The sequence below is a fragment of the Opisthorchis viverrini genome (genome assembly GCF_000715545.1).
Source record: "Opisthorchis viverrini unplaced genomic scaffold opera_v5_245, whole genome shotgun sequence".
Taxonomy (NCBI): Eukaryota; Metazoa; Platyhelminthes; class Trematoda; order Opisthorchiida; family Opisthorchiidae; genus Opisthorchis; species Opisthorchis viverrini.
Window position 1 is genome coordinate 40,332 of NW_008751904.1, and position 23,302 is coordinate 63,633.

A 23,302-nucleotide genomic window follows, 5' to 3' on the forward strand; every position below is an offset into this window, starting at 1 on the left:
AGTGTAGCGGCTGGCATTTGCTGTTTTCGCGCACTGACGATATCGATTTCTACACGCCCAATCAAATTGCTGCTAGTCCCTGAGCTCTTCAACCTTTGCGAGTCCGATATTTTCTTGTATTCTGATTGGTCTGTTGTTGCGTGTCTGTTCTGTGCCTGACGCCAGTTCATGTGGTACGCAGTCCCATCTCCTCTCGTATTTCTCACTATCGTACGGATTAGGACAACATGGTACTATGCTTGCAACCAACCCATAGAAGCATACTTCATAGGTTAGTCTACACAAATGAGGATGGTAGCGTGACGTTCGGCGCTCCAGATTAACCAGTCTGTTGGAGAAGATCGTTCATCTGTAACAATCTATTGCTACCCAGGTGAGTTGACACCCGAAAGAATACGGAACGCTGAGTAACAGTCAGGTTGCCCAAGACTGGACAGCAGCACTGGGATTGCCAGAGTTAGGGCTCGAAGCAGGGACCCCCTGGTCAATAAATGTTCACCGAGCTACCATTGAGCCATTTCAAGCCACCTACATCAGAAGTCCTAGTCTCTACGTCTGCCCCGCGCAGAACTACTCTTGTAGATGTTGGTTCATGGATAGATAGATAACAGCCAATGGAATAACCGTTTTCGTTGAGACATATTTCATTGGTTGTTCTTCACTCGTCCTTGACAGATGAGTTGACCTGTACGCTACAATGATCAATAGATCAGCCGGTTCGCACGTTCGTTGACTTTTTTCTGGTTTGGTCAAGCCCCCCAAGCTATCAATCAGCTATCCTGATCCGGGGTTCACGGTAATAAGAAAGCATTAAGGAGACTGTGGTCCACAAAAGGGAACAAGTTTACTGAAATGGGATTAGCCTATCAATTTTGAGTATACGATACAATGACAAATGAGGAAACATCACGTCACATCTTAAACCACAGCAATCAACATCTTTTCGGCTCGTTTCCAAAGTTTGTTTCAAAGTCCGCAACGCAAATGGACGAAATATGTTCACTTTTTCTGAGTAGCGTATAGTTGGTTAAATACGGTGCGATCTCCGGTGCACAATCTCCGTGCAGCTAAGATAGTTGGGTGGAATGCAGTTGAATGGTGAAAGCCTATTCATCATTTCGCTAATGGACACGTTAAAAAATGTCGGTGAATGTTTTACCTGGGTGTCGCACGTATCTACGCAGGTTGTAACAGCAAACTGCCTGTTAAAAGTTTCATTTCAGAATGTTTTGTTACAATGCAAGCACCCTGGAGAGCAACTTGTTTAGGTGCGATAAATTTTATTTTCTCTTTGGAGTACATCCCGTTCCGTAACGTAGTATATGAAGGGTTTTTTCTGCGCGAAAAGTAAGATTTTCATCCCCGTACTTCTAAGTTAAGGGTTTGTGGATTTTCCCTTGCTTCTATGCAGGACAGTGATTACTGACGGCATCATAAAACAACGGCGAAAGGGAAATGCGCAAGTTCTGTGAAGCAGGACAATTTGGAAGTGGCCACGCGGGGCTTTTTGCGAATTCGACGCACTACCACCGGCGTTCGCCGGTAGAACTATCTATAGACGTTTACTTCACGACTCGACCTTGACTTATCTCGTCATGGTCACCCCAAGGTCAAGATAGCCCCAGATCGTTGCCATAGACAAGCTTACATGCACTAAGATCGGGTATACTCCAGAACTGAGTATATAGCACATTGCAAAACGTTAATCTGTTCAATCTACATTGCACTGCATGTCCGATCACGCGTTCGAATGATAATCGATCAGTAATCAGTTTTCCCCGTAATGTTACGAGATCAGGCGGAGGGAGGAGCTTTCTACTGATAGCAACTGATAAAGTTGACCCTACCTAATATATCGAACGCGTTTGACGTGGATCTGCATCTGCTGTAGAATAAAGTAGGTATCCTAATTTACTGACGCAGTAAACAAATAACTAAAAATACCGCTTTTTTGCGTGCACCAAGTTTTCAGCTGACCATCCGCCCGTGGAAGACTCATTCCTTTATTACACACCCATCTTATATTGTTGAGAATTTCATTTCAGTATAGTTTGACGTAACCTGTTGTAGTTTCAAAATCTCTCTACTACTTATAAATTATTAGTAGCCCTCTCAGAAGAGGGAAGATTTACAGTAGGGTCTTCACTCTGTGTCCCAGTCGACATGGAATCTCACCATGTACATGGAGAGAGTGACGGTGGTACTTTCCCTCTGAGAATGACTTTACACATCGCCGATTCATCACTTGAAGCCGAATGAAAAGATGTTTATCCCGCTAACCGAGAGACCATGGGTTCTGATCCTCCTCAGGGTTCTTGTGAGCCGTTAACTCCAGGATACGTGGGATAGTTTAACAATGCTGCCCTACTTTTTGACATACGTCTTCCGGATCAACTATCCACTGAAAGCTCAGTTAATTGCTGATTCCAATGGTGTGTCAATCTACGCATTGTCGTTAATCCTATCCTTCTAGGAGGTGGTTAGAAAAATATGAGGAAGTTGCGAAATTTTACTAGTTCTAGAGCCGTTAACTACAGGATACGTGGGACAGTTTAACAATGCTGCCCGGATCAACTATTCACTGAAAGCTGATTTACTTGCTGATTTCCATGGTGAGTCAATCTACAAATTGTCGTTAATCCTATCCTTCTAGGAGGTGGTTAGAAAAATATGAGGAAGTTGCGAAATTTTACTAGTTCTACAGCAGGACCTTCGTTGGATGGCGCACATATCCAATCACTTACCAGTAAACACCAAAGTTGCAGAGGGTGTACTTTGAAATAGACTTCCATGCATCTCGTGGAAGAGGAGGGAAAATGAAATCGGCCGGACAAATCAACTCCCTCACCCAGCATGGACCTAAACCTTGAAAATTTTATGAGGCAAATTACTCACAAGGTTGCTGAAGACTCTTCGACAGCCCAAGACCGGTTTCGCCCTTCTTGTGGCTTATCATACTGCGATATCTCGAATATCATGCCAACTGAAACGCCAGGCGACCTGTGTTGTGTGTAGCCAGTTGAGTCTCTCGTTAAAATCAAACTGATTTACATATTAGTGTATTTCCTGAAAATTTTAGTTTTTCCACGGCAATTTAATTTAAAAATGTCATGAATACTGGCGCTTCTAATGGCCAGCTTTTTCCAGGGTTCGGTGACTTTTTTAGCAGAGAACTTTTCCGTTTGCCTGTCCTGATGGGAGGTGACTACAATATGAACAAATTTCATGCGCGGATCGATAGATTTGATAGATAATCACCTATCAAAGCATGTGAAAAATGGCTACTAAAAATGGCTACTTTGAAAATTCAGTCCAGTTACGTTAATGAGGTATAACTTTTCAAAGTGACCCACTCCCCGCACCGACTTAGCAGCTCGAAAAATCCCACAGATGTTTACCAGCGCACATTTCACCTAGTTCGCACCCAATGATCGCGTGTTTTTGACAAACAAGTATCAAATGCTCTTTTCTAAACTGGTTTTTGATAACAAACTTTCCAATTGACTGGACAGGACCTATCGGAAACTAAGTGTTCAAGTTCATTATTTTGAGGCAACATGCTCTCTTGCCTGTGTGTAATAAAGCCTCACTTTTGAAGAAGATAAAACTGTCTGCTTGGCAGTTTTAACAATCTATACAATAATTACGATGAAATATTTTTGCAAGGAGCCATGAAGCAATACCTGGGAATGACAACAGCTACTAAACTTTTGCACGTTTGCTATTGGCTCTTTGACATTGGCGGGCGAGCCCTGACTGACCAATAGAAACTGAGTTACATGAGATGATGACGATTGGTCGAATATCGAGCGATAAAAACACTCACTATGTAAGAATCACTCATTAATTATCATGACTATGGGCGAAAATGGATTTGTAAATATGCATTAGTAGCAACACTTTCAGTCTGATTCACTTTCAACATGAAACAGCAAAAAGCACCCCGGCAAAAATTCAAATGGAAGTTCACAAAAGGCATGTTCCAGAGACCTCTGGAAACCGTGAGTTTATATGTTGCCTTAGTGTTCAAGCACGTTTTACTATCCACGCTGCCAATGAAACCCTGCTTGTCTGTGTTTAAAACTCACTGTTAGGTTAGCAGAAGCTCAAAGAAATCAAACAAGTCGGGAATTGTCGAACTTTTGAATTGATTATGTACGGTTGAAAATATTTTTTCTTCCCCGGGTTGGATAGAATCCAAGGGCACAAAGTGTGCATCACGTTTGGAACGCCCGATAAATTCATCCTTTTCCGCTCTAATGAAAGAACTGCCGATGACAGAGGAGCAGAGGCAAATCACCTTCACGACGTTCACGCTAGTCAATGTGTAGTTTGTGACTCCACTATTAATCGGTATCTTTTCCAGTACAGTTTAGAAAGGTATTGGTACACATGAATGAAATAAAATCAGTAGAACTCAGCTCTACACGAAGTCATCTGCTCTTCAGTTTTCCGCATTTCATAAAAAACCCTTGTGCCCTTCATTACTCATGTTCTACATGGAAACGTTCATTCAATTGAAAAGTTATTCGAGGTTGGAAATTTGAGCGAAAAAAAAACAAATAGACCTGCTCAAAGGAGATAAGATACTGTCAAAAATCCAGTTATACAGTGTATTGGAGATTTTTCACGGGTGATCCAACCACGTGTTAAAGTTTCGGGATGATCGTCCTTCGGTAAAAAGCTAAAAATAGACGCTCTGATCATGCGCTTCGTGTGGCTTCTTCATTGAGTTCCTTCTCCGATGTTGTATTGCATTAGAGCGGGTACTTCTTCAGTGATGTCGCCGTGGCATCTCAATGTCGGTCACCACAGTCGGTTATTCTATACAGCTGCCACCTCTTTTTGGTATTCTTGAAAACGGTGGAGTAGCGCAATGCGGACTACTTATAAATTATTAGTAGCCCTCTCAGAAGAGGGAAGATTTACAGTAGGGTCTTCACTCTGTGTCCCAGTCGACATGGAATCTCACCATGTACATGGAGAGAGTGACGGTGGTACTTTCCCTCTGAGAATGACTTTACACATCGCCGATTCATCACTTGAAGCCGAATGAAAAGATGTTTATCCCGCTAACCGAGAGACCATGGGTTCTGATCCTCCTCAGGGTTCTTGTGAGCCGTTAACTCCAGGATACGTGGGATAGTTTAACAATGCTGCCCTACTTTTTGACATACGTCTTCCGGATCAACTATCCACTGAAAGCTCAGTTAATTGCTGATTCCAATGGTGTGTCAATCTACGCATTGTCGTTAATCCTATCCTTCTAGGAGGTGGTTAGAAAAATATGAGGAAGTTGCGAAATTTTACTAGTTCTACAGCAAGACCTTCGTTGGATGGCGCACATATCCAATCACTTACCAGTAAACACCAAAGTTGCAGAGGGTGTACTTTGAAATAGACTTCCATGCATCTCGTGGAAGAGGAGGGAAAATGAAATCGGCCGGACAAATCAACTCCCTCACCCAGCATGGACCTAAACCTTGAAAATTTTATGAGGCAAATTACTCACAAGGTTGCTGAAGACTCTTCGACAGCCCAAGACCGGTTTCGCCCTTCTTGTGGCTTATCATACTGCGATATCTCGAATATCATGCCAACTGAAACGCCAGGCGACCTGTGTGTAGCACTTTCAGTTGAGTCTCTCGTTAAAATCAAACTGATTTACATATTAGTGTATTTCCTGAAAATTTTAGTTTTTCCACGGCAATTTACTTACAAAATGTCATGAATACTGGCGCTTCTAATGGCCAGCTTTTTCCAGGGTTCGGTGACTTTTTTAGCAGAGAACTTTTCCGTTTGCCTGTCCTGATGGGAGGTGACTACAATATGAACAAATTTCATGCGCGGATCGATAGATTTGATAGATAATCACCTATCAAAGCATGTGAAAAATGGCTACTAAAAATGGCTACTTTGAAAATTCAGTCCAGTTACGTTAATGAGGTATAACTTTTCAAAGTGACCCACTCCCCGCACCGACTTAGCAGCTCGAAAAATCCCACAGATGTTTACCAGCGCACATTTCACCTAGTTCGCACCCAATGATCGCGTGTTTTTGACAAACAAGTATCAAATGCTCTTTTCTAAACTGGTTTTTGATAACAAACTTTCCAATTGACTGGACAGGACTTATCGGAAACTAAGTGTTCAAGTTCATTATTTTGAGGCAACATGCTCTCTTGCCTGTGTGTAATAAAGCCTCACTTTTGAAGAAGATAAAACTGTCTGCTTGGCAGTTTTAACAATCTATACAATAATTACGATGAAATATTTTTGCAAGGAGCCATGAAGCAATACCTGGGAATGACAGCAGCTACTAAACTTTTGCACGTTTGCTATTGGCTCTTTGACATTGGCGGGCGAGCCCTGACTGACCAATAGAAACTGAGTTACATGAGATGATGACGATTGGTCGAATATCGAGCGATAAAAACACTCACTATGTAAGAATCACTCATTAATTATCATGACTATGGGCGAAAATGGATTTGTAAATATGCATTAGTAGCAACACTTTCAGTCTGATTCACTTTCAACATGAAACAGCAAAAAGCAGCCCGGCAAAAATTCAAATGGAAGTTCACAAAAGGCATGTTCCAGAGACCTCTGGAAACCGTGAGTTTATATGTTGCCTTAGTGTTCAAGCACGTTTTACTATCCACGCTGCCAATGAAACCCTGCTTGTCTGTGTTTAAAACTCACTGTTAGGTTAGCAGAAGCTCAAAGAAATCAAACAAGTCGGGAATTGTCGAACTTTTGAATTGATTATGTACGGTTGAAAATATTTTTTCTTTCCCGTGTTGGACAGAATCCAAGGGCACAAAGTGTGCATCACGTTTAGAACGCCCGATGAATTCATCCTTTTCCGCTCTAATGAAAGAACTGCCGATGACAGAGGAGCAGAGGCAAATCACCGTCAAGGCGTTCAAGCTAGTCAATGTGTAGTTTGTGACTCCACTATTAATCGGTATCTTTTCCAGTACAGTTTAGAAAGGTATTGGTACACATGAATGAAATAAAATCAGTAGAACTCAGCTCTACACGAAGTCATCTGCTCTTCAATTTTCCGCATTTCATAAAAAAACCTTGTGCCCTTCATTACTCATGTTCTACATGGAAACGTTCATTCAATTGAAAAGTTATTCGAGGTTGGAAATTTGAGCGAAAAAAAAACAAATAGACCTGCTCAAAGGAGATAAGATACTGTCAAAAATCCAGTTATACAGTGTATTGGAGATTTTTCACGGGTGATCCAACCACGTGTTAAAGTTTCGGGATGATCGTCCTTCGGTAAAAAGCTAAAAATAGACGCTCTGATCATGCGCTTCGTGTGGCTTCTTCATTGAGTTCCTTCTCCGATGTTGTATTGCATTAGAGCGGGTACTTCTTCAGTGATGTCGCCGTGGCATCTCAATGTCGGTCACCACAGTCGGTTATTCTATCCAGCTGCCACCCCTTTTTGGTATTCTTGAAAACGGTGGAGTAGCGCAATGCGGGTTCTAACACTAGCTTGACCAATCAGCTCCTATTACCAAACCAGTCGGTATCAAAACCGGAACGGATACCTAGACCAATTAAAAATGCATGTGACTGTGTGGGACAATACCAGGGAGCAGAATACACGTCCACAATACACACCTAATTCGAACAGAAAGCATTTTCAATTGCAGAGTATGGTTTATTTACCACGCCATCCAACAACACCTTCCTTACATGTTGCACTTCAATGTTGCGGCTAGTGATCAGAGTACTGCAGTCTATTCACTCATTTTTCGAAATGAATTCATTTGCAAGCAAATTTGGTTTTTCGAGAGACTCACCTGGAACACAACTGAATCTCTCGTTTATGGTGTTTTTGGAAAACTGAATTTGTGGTGCATCAGGCCGCTTCATATTTCATTCGGTAAGATATTCGAGATATCGCGATACATGTGCAGTCGTAATACACTACTCATGAAGTTGCTGAAAATTCTTTGACAGCCTACGACCGGTTTTGTCCTTCTTGGGACTTATCAGGTAGGTGCAGTCCCCGAGTTTCCGTCAACGTTATGTTTTACTTGACCCCGAATTACATTGACCAAGCGAAATACAATCATTTGCAAACAATTTGGTTTTACGGGAGACCCACCGGGAACCCCGCCGAGTCTCGCGTTTATGATGCTTTTATTCATTTATTGTACGTCTGCACTCCAACTTTTAGGAGAATTATTTCAGAACTAAACTGAATTTCCGGAAAATAACTTTCAGCTTACTCCAAATTCTGTGGATTGTATTCTGACATCAAATTTGACAGTCCCGGGCTGTTTTTATTGATTGATTGTTAGTGATTGTTGACAGTTTTTGATTTTCTGCTCGTGGTTTCTAAACTTTGGCCCGCTAATATCTCCTGTTCAACGTTGATGCAAAAACATGGTCCGAAAGGCAATAGGAAACTGCTGATTTTCGATCTTTGAGTGCTTGAGGAAGATCCAGGGTGAATTTTGCACTGCATATTCCGGCATATTTCTCTGAGTGTATATATATATATATATGCCTATTTCTAACATGGCTCTAGAAAACCCCGATAGCTATTCCTTTCCTTAATGCGGAGTAAAACTTTCTGAGAAAAAATAAGATCCATTGCTTCTCAATCAATTGGAAAAGGTTTGGAACCCACTGAGAAGCCTTTCTGAAAGCATAACTTTTGTTTGTTACGACATCAATCCAGAAGTAGTATTTTTTCGGGCAAACTACTTATAAGGTTGCTGAAAACGCTTCCATGCAGGCGGCTGGTTTAAGGCTCATTAACCAGATGAAATTCTCGGGTTTCCGTGATTTATACGTTCCACGTGGACCCTAATTTTACGAAACTCGCGAACTGCACCCATCATCGTACTCGGTTGGTTTTAACGCGGGTCCTCAACGATTCCTACCTGTATCTCTCGTCTATGCTACCTGGAATATTATACCAAGTGAAACGTGAGTTGGACTTTGTGCAGCATATTCATTTGAAGAATATCATGAACGAGAGGTTCATCCGGGATTCAGTTGACAACAGCGAAACTCACCTTCAGAATTCCGTGAACAAAGTGAGCTTTTTTCGAGTCATCTCCGTTCGATGTGGACTCATCAAAATAATCGCTCCAGAACAGAACGACAAGTGCTCAAAACGGACGTTGATGTAAACGTGGAATTATACAGTGGTCTCTAAATCAGGTTGGGGGCGTGGAACAGTGTTACATTGTGGGAGAAGAAAACATCGATTTGGTTTAGTTTATCAGACCACTATTTTGGTTTACAGAAGGATTTTCAAAACGGATTTTTAAGAGAGCACGTTTTAGAGTTGTGTTAAAGCATTCACACAGAGGACTAATTCCCACTAGGTGACAGTCTTCAGTGCTCTCACGATAAGTACGGTTGTATAGTCCAGACGATTGGCCAACGTCTGAATGGAAAATGCTGTTCGGCATTCGGATTGCACTGCTCCATGGTCCTGCAGCGGTAAGAAACGCTGAATCTTGCTAAATCTCTCTCCCCTACAACCGAATGTGCAAATGTGAGCATTTGTCAAAATCCAGGCAATGTGGGCGAAATTAGAACAAAGGTGGATGGAACCTCGGGGAATTCGCCTGCCTCATGAGCCCGAGCAAGAGCGAAATCGGTCGTCAGTTGTTCATGGGTTTTCAGTAACGCGATAAGTAATGTACTACGTTCGAACCCTTCCAATTCCTGTTTTCCTGCAGGTTAGATCGCGCTTTTTAGATTGTTGCATAAATGTTTTACGAATCATTCAGGGTCAAAAATCAGATATTCCTATTTCTTAGGAGGGCATGATAAAAGGTGTTAGTTCTGATTCGGACACGAAAGATGAAGGAATTCATTTGCGTAGGGATGGCGAAATTTAGAGTCCACAGACCTATCTTTAAATTTTCTACAACCCAATCTGAACCTTTACTGTCACTGGAAAAACACTTTGATTAACCTGATACACTTCATCTCCACTTTTGATTAAGTGTGGCGGCACTAAACTGCAAACAGATATTACTCTCATCGCTTGTTGGTGGTACACCCCGTTACACTGGTACTGCATATAATGCCTAAGTCGACCATCACAGCTTTTTTTACACTAAATCTTTTACACTCCGTACCTCTTCCAAAGCAAGCTCATAGCCAAACAAAGGTGGGGAGATTAGCCTGCTTGATTTTAGCCTTCGAAGTAACTCAATGGTCAGAGCCGTGGCTACTCAGCGGTGCTATTTTATTCTATTTTGATCACAGAAAACTAAAAAACGAAGTAAACTTCACATCAATTTATCGATGAGGAATTCATGTGGAAGCATGTTTATAGCCGGCGTTTTACGCAGATAAATGTGAGGTAGACTACTCTGAGTAGTTTTGCGTCACGCATTTTAGTTTCGTTTTTAGCTTCAGATATGTGCACAAACCGGTGAACTGAACAACGGGCAGGTGGCTTGCGGACTAGTTTACATTGTTTTTTGCAACAGTACCTGGTCACGCACATTGCTAGACCTATTCACTGAATGGCTCCTGAATTGTTGTCAATCCGGACAATGTTTTTTTTTAAATTACAGTTCCTCAAACACCGAAGCAAGCCGATTGGTTTTTTTAGTTTTCTTGCAGTGCAAAATGCAGATGACTACTCATAGTGCCTCGCAAATAAGGGTAAAGGCGGAAAGTTGGGAAGGTCCATGGCCTCCGTCGTCGCCAGAGTGTGTTGGACTTTGGAAAGAAGTTTTACCCAAGACGGAATAAAATAAGTCACTCCGGTGCTATGACGCGGACTCACGGTCACAGGTGATTCAAACCAACAGGGTTCCTCCGCGAATTGCATGGGGCATGCAATCAATCCCTAGTTGATGTGTCCTGCATCACGGCCAGCCCTCTACACAGCGAGCAAGTAACATAAGTAGTCAGAAATCGGTTGAAATCTCTTTGGATGTTCCATTCCAGGTGCACAAAAGTGGTTTGACGGCGTTTCTGCACTTTGCTGCGTGCATTCAATACAATTTTCCATTTCCAGTTGAGTTATCCACAGTCCAAATCACGGCAAACCGGCCGCACCAAGAGAATTACCTCAATTTAGATGGGCATTATCACTGCGGGCACATTTCCAAATAGGGTCGAACAAATGGGTAAGCATGAAGGATGAAACATGAATTACAGAGTGCAGCGATTGCAAGCGAATCTCAGTTTCTGTGGAAATTTCGTCCTGTAAGTGAAGCTAATCTATGCTGAAAAGCCGAGAAGCACTGTACAGCTGTTTCATCCTTATTGGGAATCATCAGCAGTGCGCATCTCACGAAACTCCGAAGAGTCTCAAAATTGCGATCTCCCGACTAGTAGTTTGAACACCTAACCGTTCGGTCACGAGTGGCTGATCAGCAGTGTGATTAACTCGCACTTAGACAGGATATAGCGCCGCTCATCCTTCAATCACGGGATCCACATCACGCGGTCACACGTGTTGACTGGCTCCTCGAGCAACGACTTCTCAGATAGAAGTTTCACTCATCGGGTGAAGTTTATTCTTCCACTGAGCTACTTATATATTGTGGGTAGTGTGAGGAGATTTGGGATATTTTGTGTGGGATTTCGTCCTGTAAATGAGGCCAATCTCTGCTGAACAGCCTAGAAGCACTGTACAGCTGTTTCATCCTTATTGGGAATCATCAGCAGTGCGCATCTCACGAAACTCCGAAGAGTCTCAAAATTGCGATCTCCCGACTAGTAGTTTGAACACCTAACCGTTCGGTCACGAGTGGCTGATCAGCAGTGTGACTAACTCGCACTTAGACGGGATATAGCGCCACTCATCCTTCAATCACAGGATCCACATCACGCGGTCACACGTGTTGACTGGCTCCTCGATCAGTCAGTTTCTCTCAAACGAAATGGTTTCTCCTATACTCTCGACTTTAAATTAGTACCAAATGAGATCTGATTTAGCCCAGGGTTATTTCTTGGTCTTCTGATTCAAAGTTTGCCTTGCGCGAGTCCTGATCCCTCATCCTCGTGTGATCTTTCGTGAAGGACTAGATGCTGTGTACTGAGTCAATTAACCATGAAGCATGTTTCCTTTTTAAGTACCGGGTCATTTCGCTCCTTGAGGCCGGGAATAAAAACCGAAGGCTGGGTTTTGAAGACCTGGCGAAGAATAAATAGCTGATGTAATTGTTGAAGAAACTTAATTTCGGGATTTTGCAGGATAGGTATCCTATTCATAGTCACACCACTTTCGTTTGAAGGTTCATCCCCCCCCACTTCTGCCTTAATTATTCCGGTGTGTTCACACCAAAGGGAAGCACTGGACTCGAGTTTCACTCTTATTAGAGCTCATCGGCAGTGCGTATCCAATGGCCGTGCCGGGATTTGAACCCCGGACATCTGATCTGACATGCGAGCGTGTGACCATTACTCCACCAGCCCACGTTGGTGGACAGTTACTGGGTCGTCGTTCGATGGGTCGGGCACAACAATCACATCGTTCAAGTGTGAACACGTCTTCCTGTTCAGACGTGAAAATTCAGATGCACTCAACGTGCGTTGATGCATGTCAAATGTCCGGGGTTCGAATCCTGGCACTGTCATTTGATATGCACTGCTGATGAGCTACAATAAGAGCGAAACTCGAGTCCAGTGCTTCCCTTTGGTGTGGACTCACCGGAATAATTACGCCAGAACAGGAACACGGCCGTTCAAATGAGAGTGGTGTGACTTTGAACAAACTCACTTTCATATCGATATGACTGCAGCATTCTGAAGAAAATACAAAGGAACAGTCTATCACAGTGAACATTGCCGTCCTTAAACCAGACCGTTGGTTATGCAAGCTTCTTGCTGAGCTCAGCGACCAGTATCTTGGTGAATTTAATCATCCCAACAAACGAGTGCACCTCGAAAGAAAGAGCTCCGCCAGAGATCAAACTAGAGTCATACGACGTCTAAATGGATATTTTTTGTGTGGAAAACTGTCATCGCACAACCGAAAACAGCGCCCAGTTGTGGTTCAAAAACAGCTGATTTACTCATGAGGAGGATGTTGGAACAAAAACTCGGATTCCGTGGTTGTTATTAGGCCAGGATATCACACGAATACAAACAAAGATTATGTGCTTTCAATCCTACATGCGGTCTATTCCGGCTGACGGGAATAGAAAAATTTCACTCGATAAAAAGTGAATATGTCTTTCCCATTTGTGAGGGCGTGACTGAACTGACCGTTGGCAATGGCTTCAGGATACTTGAACAGCCCCTAACCATCTGAATACGACTGTTCTTGATCAACTGGAAGGTGTTCGTGGTTCGAGCCCAACCTCAGCATCTCGACTCCTCCCGTCTAAGCTCTGGCGACCTGGGAGAATCTTGGCCCTCATGCTTTTTTCAACTGACATGGTAGCCAGACACTAAAAGGGCACCACAGCTGAACGGTTGCAGTTTTCTTTGACAGATGACACAAAAGACATCTTCTTTCTTTGTAGGATGTCCACGCATGTGACTCGAGTGTATACAATTTGTTCAACGCAGGCAAACACCTTGCCGTACGAACAACATACTATATTCGACCGAAGCACCCAAACGAGAACACGCAGAACCTAGTTACAGGGCACTTTTTAATTGAATCCTCATGATAGAAGATGAGCTGAAACTTGCAGCCTTGTAGCCTTATAAATACACCGTTTTCTGTGTGCCAAATGCTTTATCGATCGTACTTTTTTGGCTGTAAGTTCTTCATCTAAAAACTCGCCTTGGTTAACTGTCTACAGGAAATAATTCCTTCACTAGTTTTAGTTATCCTTCCCGGCATTCGCTGGAACAGGTGTCTAAAAACGTCTACTCGGTTAGACATCGCATTAGATCTTCTCTCCGTTTTAGTGAGACAGTACTGTCCCATCTCTCTCTCTCTGCGTTTCAGGAGAAACACATTATCAGGATAACCTAGAAAAACACAAAAACAACTTTTGCAGCAGGGAGATTATCGCCATTGGATTGTCAAACCTCGATTGTATGCGAAAACTAGACGCAGAGGAAATATCTGTATTTCACTGTTAAAACTGAACTGGGCTGCTTAGATATATAGAACTTGTCCTTTGGGTTCTTGGATTGGAACACCGATGTCTCCCCTTCCACTGCATTGAGTTTGGTCACAAATGTAAGCGATCGTTTCCTTGATTGAAACGTTAATGTGAGCGACGACAGGAGAGAGAGGGCATACGCCCAGTCCCATCCGTTTCTCCTGTTCCATGGAACGGGTAATATACTTTTGGCTACGTACTGATGTTTATCTCATGACGGTAGTCCAGTGACAAATCCCTTAGCTAAGGAATCCTAAGAACAGTTGGACACATCAATTATAAAACTAAGCAGAAGGCCGGGTTTGTGTACTTTTGGCGGACAACATAATCGACTTAGTATGGCATCATATTATTTCAATTTCCATTCTCGTGAGTGTTACTCACCCTGTTGATTTAATCAGCTGATTGGATGGATATGGACAAGAACTGAAAAGTGTCGAGTTCGATTGCTTCTGGTTGACTCCGAAGTCAGTACTAGAACAGATAGGGTGATCGCATAGATTTTTAAATTAGACCGCAAGGTCATTCTGGTTGGTTTTATGGCCGGGGCAAAAATAATGGACAAAGTGTAAAAATAAACACAGTGGTGGGAGCGACTCATTCCTTTCACACATATTTATCAATTGACTGCAAGTTCCTGTGCATGGTTGGTGGGGGCTGCAAGATCTGCCTTTCACTCGATGTCAGTGGCGTTCTTGTTGTCAGTTCTATCCGGATTGTCTAAATGAGTGTCTGGAGGTGTAGGTGCCTCGAACGTGATTGTATTAGGCTAGCGCTAAGTCACCATCTTTATTCTGTTCTTCACAATAAGGATTTCAAATAAATCATCCTTGTTCGGCAGCGGATCATTAGCTTTGAACACCAATGTCATGGTGTCGAGGATTCTGAGGAACCTGCTCCCGAAAACTCTGAGTGTGACATCCTAAGTAGAAACTGAAATCATGAAGATATTGGCGAAATTTCACTATTATCCGTCTTGCTCTGGGAGGCGACCGGCAACATAAAGGCACAGGCTTTATAAAATATCTTTTCTGCTCATTGGCAAACAAATTTGGTTTTTCAAAAGACCCATCTGGAAGCCAGCAGAATCTCTCGTTTATGATGTTTTTAAACAACTGAATGTGGTACACAAGAAAAGTGAGATTCAGCTGGGTTCCAGGTGGGTCTCTCGCAAAACGAAATTTGTTTGCAAATGAGTGTATATTCGCTACTTTCGTGCAATTTGGTTTCAAGTAGGACATAAGGTTGACGGAAACTCGGGGACTGCGCCTACCTGATGAGCTCCAAGAAGGGCATAACCGGTCGTGAGCTGTCAAAACTTTTTCAGCAACATTATGAGTAGTGTATCACGTCTACACATGTATCGCGACATCTCGAATATCGTAAACAAATGAAACATGAGGCGACCCGACGCCGCACATTCAGTTGCCTAAAACATCATAAACGAAGATTCAGCTGGGTTCCAGTTGAGTCTTTCAAAAAAATAAATTTGAATTCAAACTATTGTGTTTGTCGCAATTAGTCCAATTTGGATTCACTAAAGACGTAATGAAGATGGGAGCCCGGGGTTTGTGACTACTTAATGAGCCCCGAGAAGGGAGAGACCGGTCGTGGGCTATCTGATAATTTTTCAGCAACCTTATAAGTAGTGCCTTAACTCTTCCCTGCTGCTCGATATCATCGCACGCCCGTTTGTATGCATGAAGGGACGCTGTTCTCAAAATTCACAATCCATAACCAGGTGATTTTAGTTTTACGAATTCAACCTCAACGAACCTCAAAAATTGTTTCTACCTCTGGATCTTGAATGACTCGATCGACCGATAAAATCACACTTTGTTTCGTAATCCAAAGTCCGTTTGTACAGTGCTAACAAAGCTACACTTTTCAACGAAACAATGGCTTGTTTTCCTCTTTGAACTATTCTTGCCTGTGTGTATGAGCATACGTCCGCATACAAACAATGACCACGGAAAAGCAGTTTGTGTTGCATGGGAATGCACATGTGAATACCATTCACATTTTTGTCGCAACAAACACGATTGCTTTTTCATCGGTGATTCTTACGTCATACTTGTGGGAAACAAATCCTAATGCACCAGTGCGTACACGTCGTTCTTTGCCTGCCTGAAGTATTCATGTGATTTGGACTTTGTTCGGCTTATCACTTATCTCTAGCCGATGGGAAAATTTTCGCACGTAGGGAACTAAAATGACTTTTTCAGTGAGGTATTACCGCAGGTATAACCACTGCATGCTTCAACCTACGAATTCTCTCTCATGGTCCGACATAAAACGGTTAAGCTCGAAACACATACCCAGGCTTAAAAATAGTTTGGAATGACGCTTAGCCTGATATGCAACTCATTCTAAGGTGTAAGCATAATATACTACTCACAAGGTCGCTGAAAACTCCTCGACAGTCCATGACCGGTTTTGCTCTTCATCAGGCTCATCAGGTTGGCACAGTTCCCTAATTTTCGTCAGCCTTATGTTCACTTTGAACCTAAATTGCATGAAATCAACGGAATGCACTTATTTTCACCTGGAACCCAGCTGAATCTCTCGTTCTGACCATGCATCATGAAACTGATTGCGTGTAGGCAATGTCCGATGTGATAAACAGGTAACTGAAATTCATATCAGTCTATCAGTTATAAGCCGTGTACCAAGGGCACGTTAATTCCAGTCGCCAGAGTCTAGGTAGAGCGAGAGGGTGGGAGATACAGTCAAGTATTGGAGGCGATCGCGTGATCAGTGAGTTCGGGAAACTGGACAGTTGCCTAGTAAAGGCGGCAGCTTTGATGCAAAAGCATCACTGGCTACGTGATTCAGCCACGCCTGCAAATAGCATTGGTGAACTGAGTGATGGTGCAAACATCCCGGGGGGTGGCAGTTGTCTACCAGGCTGTGTTAGCGTTTCCATACTTTGTTGCCAGGTCAAAATCCCCAACTTTCGGTCGCTCCCACTCAGTACAGGGCTTGACAAAAAGTGTTCGAAGGGAACGTTGATCCCCAGCTGCTCCCCACTGGGGGTTTTTGTCCACACGATCGAACTTGATCCGTACCTCCCCAAAGATGGACACAAGCTAATTACCGTTTTAAAACTTCCCAAAATGAGTTCTGATCTAAACTACAAAATTTCAAGCCACTTGCCCACACCTGGCCTCTGAAGTTAGATGTATTTTAAGTAAGTTTGAAGCTGACTGTCCTGGGTTTTGTTGAAGGAATTTGACGCCATATGGTCTGTCATATGAAATAAGGTATCATAATTAAAGAGATTTCACAGTCAGCTGAATACGGACCAAGTGCAGAACTGCTCGGGTCAACCATCCTTTCCTCTGATCGTCATGTTCCTAAGATGTGATCAGATTGTTGTTAGACTCCTGTACAGAAGGAAAAACACCCCACCGAAGACCTTGCTATTTGGTCAAATTACAGTCTACACGGGTTTGACGTCGGATACTACTGATGAGGCATGCGAGTAACTCCGCAGCGAAGGCCTTCTTCCTACCACCGGTACTCTTAAGGAATTTACTGAAGCCTCATTCTCAGCTGATGACTATTCACCTAAGTGACTCCGACTTCGTTACTACTCGTCATTCTATTCGTATTAAGTAATACGAAGTGGAAGTAAACTTTGACGTGGCATCATCTTCGGCCACGGCTGTTTATCATCTCTGTCCCTTATTTTGTATGACAATATATCCCCAGTAAAGGGAACAACCTTGTCTCCTGTGGATACTTCTCACTGTATTGTATACGGTGTTGGTCGTTGGCTTGCTCGCTGAGCTGGGCAATTTGATTACAAAAGTGTCATTACCAATCGAGCTGACATCGTCAATGCGCTATTGTGGAGCATAGTGGTGCGTAGCGGTGGGTTGATGGTCGTGCGTTGAGTAGTGTTACGCGTCTGTTAATATACGTGCTGCTAGCAGGGGATGACCTTTGATCGCGATTAGTTGTTCGGTCGGGCTGTTACATTGGTTGCTCCGTTGTCCTGTGTTCCCATTCGCTGATGCCCACGTGACCTTTGAGCTTGGCGTCCCCTACCATCGTAATCTGGTCGATGATGGACTGACCTTTGTTCTTTCGAGTCCCGGCTTGTGACCTTTATTGATTTGCTTCCAAGGAGTTCCTTGGTTCTTTGTTTGTGAATCCAATATTCGGTCCTATTTGAGCGTTCCGGTTGAGACGTTGGTCCATAAGCACATTGACTAACAGTGTCGCCACAGGCTTTTCAGTATCACACTTGATGGCGATTCGTTTCTTGCACAATGCAGTAACCAAGAGATTTTGTGACTTCTATCATCCACCACCAACCTGGGAACACATGTGCAAGTATATCGATCGGTTAACCAAAATCGTTCCCAAAACTACTTGAATAAGCAACATACAGTTCATCACTAAAAACCAAGAGCGAATGGAGAACTGTTTTGTTTCCGGGACTGATGCTTCTTTGTTTCGGTGGAAAACATGTACAGTCTGACAGGTACTTGCATTTAAAGGTCACGCATCCGAGTTCGGTTGTGGGACACTCGGTGTTTTTCACCATGGTGACGCACGCTAAAACAGTGAGATAGTAAAGAGGGATTTCAGTGACCACTCCGAGTAGACCTCATAGAGATGACATTGCTGACGCCACCAGGAAGACACTTTCATATTATGATGCATAAAATGTTGTTCCAATGGCTCAGGTGCTTATGAAACGCACGGCCTCTGTCAGATCCACTGTGAAGAACTTCCAGACAATCCAGTCGGGAAGCTCCGCGTATGAATCAGCGGGGCATGGGAGATCACCTCGATCGAACTTAAACGAAAAACCGAAAAAAAACACTTGAATCAAATTCAGCCATCACACTCAAAGCACTCGTGTCAAACAACCGAATCGAAGGTACTAGAATCAACAGAAGCTCGTCTGTGGAGCATTGCTTCTGCTGGAATTTCAAAAATTCAAATTAAACCCGCCAGAGCGCTGGCGGTTTACCACTAAGTCGTGGACTTGAATTGGCACGAGTGTAGACAGGAAAAGAATCTGTCCTGTGACTTAGTTTGGCCCGGTGTACTTTAGCACACGTGACTGGTAACCAAACAAAAGACTGACCAATGCCTGCAGGCAGGCCTAATGAAAATGCTACTTGTCAGCTAGCGCCAGCATTTCCCCAAATAAGCATGTATTCAAAGATGCTATTTTTAGAAGCCCACAAAGTACGAATAGTGTTCCCTGCTCGCCAATCAATTCACTCCGTTTTTCAGAGTGAAACGTGCTGTACTTCATCCATTCGATTATCATTGGATTCCCGCTAACAATTAACCCGACAGGGACACGGCGCCCCACTAAGGTCACCAACAACGTTTGCAAGGTCACCTGTACGTCCGCTTGTCATTTGATAGCACTGTCAAGGTGTGCTTCGTTGGACAGCGAAATTTCGACTGAGGCACCGGATCAAACAGTTTCACGTTCACCTGCATAAGTAAGAATAAACAAATAGAAACCAGCTGTCTGTGTATGCCATCAATGGCAACATAATTTGCCTTCTTTAAGGTGTGTTTTTGACATTTCGGATGGCTCGACCTTTAAAAATCGCATGCTGACTCTTCCACGGGCGGAAATTTTGATTGAAATGGTTCAGAGCAGTTTAATTCTGGTTAGTAGGCAGTTGATACGGCTGTTCTTGGGTCGTGACTCTGGACAACTAGTCTAGTCTTTCTCGCATGGCGAATTGCTATCCCAGTTAGGCTTGACCGTTCAATCATTGCTTGTAAACTATCGATTTTTAGTAAAACTCACCCATTTTACTAACCGGCTGCACTAGAAACGAAAATCTACACTTTAGCTGAGAATAGCACCTGATGTGACACGATGCACTTGAGGTCGCTGAAAAATCCTCCCATAGGTTTACGAGTAGTATGGTCCGATAGTAAAATACACTGTGCTATTTCGAACATCTGACTTTGTTTAGTTGAAGAACTTCACAATTTAGCCGCAGTTCAGTCAAGTGCCACACTAACACCACTACGAAAGNTTAGCCGCAGTTCAGTCAAGTGCCACATTAACACCACTACGAAAGAGTGTACATTTTCAAAAGTACTTCCAAACTGCTTCCAGATTGTCCCCGTTGAGCACGCGAAACCTCTACGAACAACAAAAACAACACACTTTGAATGTCCCTGTGACAACCTTTGTTTGCATGAACACAACTCTAGCGGAAATCCCAACCATAGTTTGACAGTGAACAACTGCGCTTCTGCTACGCTCTTGCTAATCAGACTGTTTGTCGAAAACAAATTTCTGAACAAAATTCATTGTGGTATACACGGGGGCGGGTAAAACTGGATGAGTTTCGTTCAGAGTGTCTCAGTTTGACAAACAAATGTAAGGGAAATAAGGGCCGATCGGTTTGGAATTCTTGAAGCGAATTTTATATTAGATCATAAATACACTTTATAGCAAGTTGAATTATCCAGCAGTAAGAATGTGTTCCACAGATCGATGAGGGCAAAGTTGTCTGGAAAATCCTTTATAGCCTAAACAAAAACCCAGTCTAAAAGCCAAAACCTTATATTTGGAGGCAAAATTTCGTAGAAGGGTTGATCTGTTATTAAAACCTACCTCAAAAGCTAGTTAGTTGTTTCATTTATTCCGTCAATCACGCCGGCTCCTGATAGGACGTGAGACAGAGGACTCAATCAGCGGATAACAGAGACCATTGCTGAGCAATTTCTCTATGACCCCGTCATTCGTAATTAGCGGTTGGTGCGATCTGACAGATTGACTGTATATCCGAAATAAGACAAGTCTGTCTTTGAACACTGAGATACAAACATCTTCAGTGACAACGATTTCCTACCTGGGACCCTTTTGATCCTACGAAAAATCCCGGTTTGGATGTTCGCACGAACAACAGATTCACTTTCAAGACTACCGTAGTTTTGCACGCGATTTCTTTCCTCAAATAACCCATTCAGAACATGAGCCGAACGGGAGACAGTCCCTCTCCAAAGGGCTTTCGTTCTAAGTATGCCGAATCTCAGAGAAAAATAGCTTACCAGAATTTCTCAGTGCACCGCCGCTTGTTGTCATATCACAACTCACCCACCGAAACGAGAGATTCGGCTGGGTTCCAGGTAAGTCCCGGCAAAACAAAATTTGTTTGCAAATGAGTGTATTTCGCTAAGTTCGTGCAATTTGGTTTCCAGTAGAACACAGAAACGTGGGGACTGTGCCGACCTGATGAACCCCAAGAAGGACGAAACTGTTCGTGGGCTGTCAAAGAATTTTCAGCAACCTTATAAGTGGTCTATTACGTATAGTACTGGTAACCAGGCTCCAGCATGGGTGTGTTTGGAAGCTCGCGAAAAATATCTTAGACTGTCGTCTCGCTTGAAAATAGATACCGTGAAAATAACCCCTTTGTTCCCAAACACGCCAGGTTCATACATACCATCTTTGATTTTGAACAGACATGTCGGAAAAGTACTTTGCCTCATTCTGTTCCAAAAGTACCAAGTTCCATAAGTACCACCATACCGGCTCCTTGTTTGTCGGTGGAAGTTTCCTCATAGGCAAACCCCCAACGAATATACACTCATTTGCAAACTAATTTGGTTTTTCGAGAGACTCACCTGGAACCCAGTTGAATCTCTCGTTTGTGATGTTTCCAGGCAACTGAATGTGCTGCACCAGACCGCCTCATGTTTCGAGATATCGCGATACATGTATATCTTGCAAAAATTGGCTTTATCATTCTTCTTAGGTCATAGCCAATCAGTGAACTTTTTCGATTTCATCACTAACTAACATGACGCCAGAGAATGAACATGTAATTTATAAACGCACCTGTTCAGTTCAAAAGTCTCGTTTTTCCCGAGGTGCTGAATTCAAACAGACATGATGTGCTGATGCGCTGTGTGCTACTTAAATGCCACATAGCGACGGACATTAAGGAAGCACACAATTCTCTGATCACTGATGACGACCTGACAACACAGCCATGTTGATTTAGCATCTAAAAAATCATGAATTGTTTTGCTTGTTTATTTGCCAAACTGAAGTTGGGTCTAGACCGCGCGCGCGTGGTTGCCCAAGCAGCAAAGTAATGCGTATTAGTGCACTGTTGTTGATGGCCATAACACAAATCAGAAGGTATATGTACTACTAATAAAGGTTTTTAGCATGGTTGACAGTGGTGGGTTGTAACACGTATAAAAGTAAATACAATGCGAAATGGGAGCAAGTCAAAAAAGGAACTTATCGTCTGTGAGAGTTCCTTGGTGAAAGCCCGGACGGCGGAAACGTGTTTTCTCTGCAGTGTGGCTGCTACACGTGTTCCATACTTGTCCGTGGACTTGTGGAGAGTGGTTGACTTCCTGCTCCCTGCGCGCGCGCGGGTCTGTGTGTGTTGAATATGTTCGGTTTCCCTATGTGTAGGTCCGTTTGCGTGTACGTGGGTGTGTTAGCACCTGAGTCGTTGCTACGCTCATCGATGTCCGATGAGTCACCTCAATGTGACGTGGTTTGTGAGCATGAAAAGACAAGTCTCGTGATCCAGTGAGCGACTGTGAGCTGAACAGTCAGGTATGTGGGTGACCGGGTAGCTACACGCGCCCTGAAGATATCTTTTCGTTTCGGTGACGAACTGATCGCCAACCTCGGGATCAGGAACCCAATCAAAACCAAGATGGCTTAAATGAACTAGCAGTGTTTCAACGTATTACCGATAGATGTAGGTTTTACTGCTGAAAACAACCAGGTTTTGTTGGCCATCAAGACATTTCGAGAAGTATCTCAAGCCGAAAATTCCAGCAGTTTACTCAGAATGAGATAGTTCCAGGTACGTCTTGTGTGTACCTTCTAACCCCATGGAATAAGTACTTCAAACTGTGGATGGTCTTGTAGCAAACTCTCATAGACACCAAGTTCGCCTGGTCTACCCGGAGCCTTACCTGTCAGATGTTTTCACCTTCCATCAGTTCTGGCTTACGAACTGAGAAATCAGCTGATTGACAAATCCTGTTGGTCGCTCGCTTCCGTAGCCCAGAACGCCACAGAATGTCAGCCTGTTCACTTGAGTGCATGGTGTACGTTTTGCTGAACACAATGAATGCACTGATTAGTTTTGTAGTTAAACCATCTAGCTGGTCCCGGTGGATTCTTTATTACCGGGAGAATCTGATACAACAAAACACCAGACGGACATTCGGAGCCGAAGAATGAAAGTACTCAG

At 43.2% G+C, this 23,302-nt stretch overlaps 1 protein-coding gene across 1 annotated transcript in view; it reads left to right on the forward strand.

Moving 5' to 3' along the window:
- Nucleotides 1-3,862: 3,862 nt before the first annotated feature.
- The window catches only part of T265_08962 (hypothetical protein), a gene marked incomplete at both ends in the record, with an annotated part of 118,382 nt that continues 98,942 nt past the window's right edge, over nucleotides 3,863-23,302 (forward strand). The window contains one exon of the mRNA XM_009174909.1: nucleotides 3,863-4,001. Within this exon, the coding sequence (XP_009173173.1) occupies nucleotides 3,924-4,001 (78 nt within the window). The remainder of the gene's footprint in view (nucleotides 4,002-23,302) is intronic.